The sequence below is a fragment of the Penaeus vannamei genome, chromosome 24 (assembly GCF_042767895.1).
Source record: "Penaeus vannamei isolate JL-2024 chromosome 24, ASM4276789v1, whole genome shotgun sequence".
NCBI lineage: Eukaryota > Metazoa > Arthropoda > Malacostraca > Decapoda > Penaeidae > Penaeus > Penaeus vannamei.
Window position 1 is genome coordinate 2,230,563 of NC_091572.1, and position 6,939 is coordinate 2,237,501.

At 39.0% G+C, this 6,939-nt stretch overlaps 1 protein-coding gene across 1 annotated transcript; it reads left to right on the plus strand.

Moving 5' to 3' along the window:
• The first annotated feature begins 784 nt into the window (after nt 1-784).
• On the plus strand, nt 785-3,116 carry LOC113830551 (membrane protein BRI3). Its single transcript, XM_070138234.1, has 4 exons — nt 785-1,052; nt 1,587-1,668; nt 1,864-2,118; nt 2,480-3,116. Exons 2-4 carry the CDS (start codon nt 1,639-1,641, stop codon nt 2,624-2,626), a joined length of 432 nt encoding a protein of 143 aa, XP_069994335.1. The 5' UTR covers nt 785-1,052; nt 1,587-1,638; the 3' UTR covers nt 2,627-3,116.
• Nucleotides 3,117-6,939: the final 3,823 nt, after the last annotated feature.

Consider the following 6,939-nt stretch of genomic DNA (forward strand, 5'->3'; position numbering starts at 1 on the left):
CATTAAGACAAGGGTAGGTCAGTTGAAAATCATGTTGAATGCATTCTTAAACATTTCGTTTAAAGTATCACGACATAATATAATTTAACACTAGTAGCCTGAACAGAAATATTGAAAATAGGCAGAGAGGGGGGGGGGGGAGAGACAACGGATGGGGGTTAGGAGGAAGGGGGATGGGGGTAGGTGGGAAGGGTGGGGGAAGTGTTTGTTTGTGCATAATTCAATTAAATTATTTAAATATTCAAATATATCCCACAAATGCATTGGTAAACCGAGCCGAAATAAACGCACTTAATAATAATAGGAGAATTGAAGGTCGATATGGCGTTGGTTAACGCAGTGAGAGATAATGAGAATATGAAAAATATGTCAAGATTATGGCAATACATATAATTCTAGCCACATGGCCTAGAATGTCCGAAGAAACATAAAAATGCACGATATATTTCACCCACATATTAAGATATCAAGAGGGATAGACAACGAATCTATGCATTAATTCTAGCATGATCGTTAGATAAAATAAAAAAAATAAAAACACGCCAAAGAAACAAATAACTCTACCATGACGAGAAAAACAAAACAAAACATGGTAGATAACAGAAAGAAGGAAAGAAAATGCACTTTGCACGGACACTTGTTCAGATATATGAAAGAAAATCACTGCACTTGTAAAAAAAAAATAATTGCACGGCATGCACACACGTAGAAGAAAGGTGAAAGAAAGAAATAATTGCCAATGGTGTACTTACAGATTTTCGGAGGCTTCTTCGTGTCATTCCGCCGTCTACCACCAGTTGTCAGGGTTTGTGTTTGCCCTGATTTGCTGGATGTATGGAGACAATTCTGGTTCGGCTGTTTATTGATAGACGGTCGTAAGTAGGGTGGCGTGGGCTGTCTTGTGCATGGCAGTTGCGGTCAAAGGGAGCATAAAAGCGCCCCCAAGAGGAGGTCTGGTCAGGGCCGTGAACCCTGGTCAAGTGTGCTGCCATAGGTCAATTGTCGAAGCATTCAAGAACAGGGTCGTTCCTATCGCTGGAGGACGTGGCTAGGTACTCCTCATTCCTCATTCTCTCTCTCTCTCTCTCTATCTCTCTCTCTCTCTCTCTCTCTCTCTCTCTCTCTCTCTCTCTCTCTCTCTCTCTCTCTCTCTCTTTCTCCCTCTCTCTCCCTCTCTCTTTCTGTCGCTATCTCTCTCTCTCTCTTTCCCGCTGTCTCACTCTCTCGCTGTCTCACTCTCAGCCTCCTCTATCTCTTTCTCTCTCTTCTTTGCTCCTTCTTCTCCCTCCCTCTGCCTCCTAGTCTCCCTGTTTATGCCTTTCTTCCTCTCCCTCATTATTGTCTTCTCCTCTCTCTCCCTCCTATCTCATTTTCCTTTTCCCTCTCTCTGCCTTCTCCGTCTCCCTTTCTTTGCCTCTTTCTCCTCCTCCCTCTCACTGTCCCTTTATTTATCCCTCACTTTACTCTGTATTTGTTTTTATATCCATATGATTAATGTCGTTGTTTTGCATTTTTTAATTTATTTTACGCACATGTTTACTCGGAATGGACTGTGGACATTATTAATACAAGGTGGTTTATCCTAGCGTAGGAAAGGAATTTTCGCTTGTGGCACCCCTGCTCCCGGCCAGATCCAAAATGGCGGACTGCCCTCCCCCTTACACCAAGGCAAGACGCACTGTAGTGGACTTGCTCAGGGCCTGTGTAGTTCCACGCGGTTGTCTGAGTTATGGGATATGTGTTAAAAGTTATTGTAAAGTCTCAGACAAAATGGTTAACGTGAAACAGTTTTCCTTGTGTTCGTATATTATTTTGCTGATCTTGTGTGACTTGCTTAATAGAAATTTTGCCCGCCTCTCGCAGCTGATTGACGAGACCTCCGAAGAAGACATGTCGACCACCCCCGAAAAAAGTGACGGAGTGGGCCAGGCAGCGCCCCCGCCTTACCCCCCCATGGACTACGGCTTGAACCCCGCGGGGCTTCAGCACAACCCCCATGTCCCTCAGCCGGCCTACTCACCCATGATGATGGCTCCTCCTCCTCCAGCGGCTCCTCAGCAGACGGTGGTGATGGTGGGCTCGAACGCTCTCCCGCCCGGCGTCTGCACCGTCTGCAGGGTGAGTTGTGATGCGAAGAGTTCCTCGAGCGCCATTTTGATTTAGAATTGTTGTCCCCAGAAACAAAATACAGGATGCTGCCTTTGTGAGAGGTTGTGATGAATTCCAGACTGACCCTATATAATAAGGGTTGACAGATTGTGGAAATGGGAGAGGCTGAGTATGGTACTGAAATGGAAGTCGTTGTGAATTAGTAGCCTATGTATTCTTCCCACTCTGCTTCAGTGCATTTACTCTTGTGTTTAGATGCTATCCTAAATGGACTTCGAAAGAATGGTGTTGCAGTTTTCTGAAGTGAAATAAAAACTTAGAGCGATGCATGTTTCCCAATTTAGTGCTGAGTCCGATTTCACGATTCCAGGTTGGCAAGATCAAAGACACCGCCTCGTGCTGCACTTGGTTCTGGTGCTGCATGCTGCTTCCGCTGGGCCTGATCCCCGGCATCATCGCCTTCTGCTGCTGCTGCCGCCATCCCAAGTGCAGCCACTGCGGCTACACCATTGACTAGTTGCTGTTGGTGCTGGGGCGCGGGGCTCCGGCCGTGCTGGGCGCCTGCCTCGCCTCCGGATTGCCTGGGGGGGTGGGGGCTCGGTGGCGGTCCACGCTGGCTGCAGAACCACGTGATCAAGATTTATATACTCCAGTAATATTTTCTGAAAATAAAAAGTGTCAGGCATGTAAAGCTTGAAAACATTGTTTTTTTTTTAAACATTTATCACGTGACTTCATAAACGCATTGATCAGGTACCTTCTTCACTTGAAAGTTTATTTTGATGGTAATAATAAAGTATATATTTACCTCGACAACAGATCTTTTCGTGACAATTTTAGTGATTTATTTGGCAATGTTGGTTACTGTGATTTCGTGTCCTCGATCACTGCATTATAATATGATAATTCTAATTATAAGTATAAAATGTTCTCTGTTATAACCCTTTGATAGAAATATGTTTACGAAATTTTCCATTATAAATATATGAAAGGAACCACATCGAAAAGAAGACAATTATTTTTCCTCAACCAATATTGAATGAAATGGTCACAGAATTATGTTTTGGCTCTCTGTGAAGCTGTTTTGCCTAGGAAACCACTTCAAAAAAAATGTTCTAGTGCATTATGTACATTTTTTTTTTTGTTGTAAATCACGTAGGGCTCCTGTCGGGACACACAAGCATACTCTCACGTGTTCATGTCCTTATACATGTTTGCGTGGGTAGACGTAAACATCAACACCAGTCATGTTACGAATCGTATAGCCTGGCCCTTCTCACGAAAGGTAAGTGAAACAGGTGTCAGGGAAAACATGGAATCAAGGCAGACAAAAAAAAAAAAAAAAAAAAAAAAAAAAAATCTGACGAAGATGAACACCTCTGCCGGTCGTTCAGCTGCACTGAACTTCGGCTAGACGTTGTACAGTGGATATCACTGATATCCACTGCTCTGCTGCGAGCATCTAACATCTACACACACACACGCACACACACACACACACACACACATACACACACACACACACACACACACACACACACACACACACACACCTACGAACACACACACCTACACACACACACACACACACACCTACACACACACACACACACACACCTACACACACACACCTACACACGCACACACCTACACACGCACACACCTACACACACACACACCTACACACACACACACCTACACACACACACACACCTCTACACACACACACACCTCTACACACACACACGCCTCTACACACACACACCTCTACACACACACACACCTCTACACACACACACACCTCTACACACACACACACCTCTACACACACATACACACACCCACACCAACACACACACATACACACCTACACCCCCCCCCCACACACACATACACACATACACACACACAGTAATGTATGATAGAACAGACTTGTGAAAGAAAAGGATGTTTAAACCCGGTGTATACATCACTTCTGTATATGATAAGGTATAGCAATATAAATATTTGGTCGAACCCATATTGAACAACAAATCTGTTCATATCGCATGGATATCATAATATCTTCAGCGGAAAATACAAGAATAAAGCAAAAAAAAAAAAAAAAATATATATATATATATCTTTTTGCTTTATATATATATATATATATATATTTTTTTTTTTTTTTTTTTTTTTTTTTTTTTTTTTTTTTTTTTTCTCTTCCAGACTGCCGTACGCTGTATGGACAAGCAATGAGCTAAATTGACGTTATTGGTCACATACTATTACTACTATTGTTCACATACTATTACTACTATTGGTCACATACTATTACTACTATTTGTCATACTATTACTACTATTGGTCACATATTATTACTACTATTGGTCACATACTATTACTACTATTGGTCACATACTATTACTACTATTGGTCACATACTATTACTACTATTGGTCACATACTATTACTACTATTGGTCATAATATTACTACTATTGGTCACATATTATTACAACTATTGGTCACATACGATTACTACAATTGGTCACATACTATTACTACTATTGGTCACATACTACTATTGGTCATACTATTACTACTATTGGTTACATATTATTACTACTATTGGTCACATATTACTACTATTGGTCACATACTATTACTACTATTGGTCACAAACTATTACTGCTATTGGTCATAAACTATTACTACTATTGGTCACATACTATTACTACTATTGGTCACATACTATTACTACTATTGGTCACAAACTATTACTACTATTGGTCACATACTATTACTACTATTGGTCACATACTATTACTACTATTGGTCACATACTATTACTACTATTGTTCACATACTATTACTACTATTGGTCACATACTATTACTACTATTGGTCACATACTATTACTACTATTGGTCATAAACTATTACTACTATTGGTCACATACTATTACTACTATTGGTCACATACTATTACTACTATTGGTCACATACTATTACTACTATTGTTCACATACTATTACTACTATTGGTCACATACTATTACTACTATTGGTCACAAACTATTACTACTATTGGTCACATACTATTACTACTATTGGTCACATACTATTACTACTATTGGTCACATACTATTACTACTATTGGTCACATACTATTACTACTATTGGTCACAAACTATTACTACTATTGTTCACATACTATTACTACTATTGGTCACATACTATTACTACTATTGGTCACATACTATTACTACTATTGTTCACATACTATTACTACTATTGGTCACATACTATTACTACTATTGGTCACATATTACTACTATTGGTCACATACTATTACTACTATTAGTCATACTATTACTACTATTGGTCACATTATTACTACTATTGGTCATACTATTACTACTATAAGTACTTAAATAGACTCTGCTCTCTTTCCTTTCTCGTCACACAGGTCCCATAGAGGACTCTCATACACAACTTTTACAAAATCCCTGTTTACCGGTTTTAAGTTCTGTAACTGCGGTACAACTGAATCTCTCACTGTAATCCTGTGACTGCAACTACCCATTCCATCATTTGGTGTTTTTCCTCGATTTTACATATATTAATTTCATTTATGTTGTTGTTTTTTAAGGTTGTTTTTTTGACGTATATTATAACCTAATTAACGATGTATTTGTGGACTTGTGGCTTTTTTAAAGGTTGTTTTTGACGTATATTATAACATTAACGATGTATTTGTGGACTTGTGGCTTTTTTAAAGGTTGATTTTGACGTATATTATAACATTAACGATGTTTGTGGACTTGTGGCTTTTTTTAAGGTTGATTTTGACGTATATTATAACATTAACGATATATTTGTGGACTTGTGGCTTTTTTTAAGGTTGATTTTGACGTATATTATAACATTAACGATGTTTGAGGACTTCCTTGTGGTAGCACTGACGACGAAGAATACCTTTTAAACGTTCATAAAATAAAGTTGTTCACCTGAATCTTGTACGTTTTTATATGATAGCGCTTCTCTATTAGCAAACTTAGATATTAATTAAGTGAAGTGAGTATGAAGTGTGTGTGTGTGTGTGTGTGTGTGTGTGTGTGTGTGTGTGTGTGTGTGTGTGTGTGTGTGTGTGTGTGCGTGTGTGTGTGAGTGATTATGTATTTTTATATTTATATAACATACACACATACACACAAAAACAGATACATATAAATATCTATAGATAGATAGATAGATAGATAGATATTTTTATTTATCTATCTATCTATCTATATATCTAAATATGTGTGTGTGTGTGTGTATGTACACATAAATATACATATATACATACATTACATGAGTAGTGTAAAAGAACAGAACTACTCACCCCCATGGGTACCCCCCTACATACCAAACGTGTCATACCAGGAAGTGACCTAATGACTTCCAGAGGTAATTATCATAATCGATTACGGGAAATCAATAACCCGAAGGATGCCCCCTCCCCCCCCTTTCCAAAACAATAATAATGAGAATAAGAAAGAACAATAATGATAAGATGAAAAGGAAAATTAAGAGAGGAAGAAGAATAAGAAGAAAAGGAAGAAAATTAAGAGAGGAAGAAGAAAATGAGAACAGGAAGAAGTAAACAAGCAAACATGCGTTACTCCTATACCCCAAACACACTGCACACCCCCATGGGTACCCCTATACCCCTTTACCTATGTATATAACATGTCTTAATCAGGAATTAGACCTAATGACTTCCGGAAGTGATTATCATAATCGATTACTGAAAATAAATAACCGTAACTAATGGGGGGAAAACGCACACACACAAAAAAATAACAT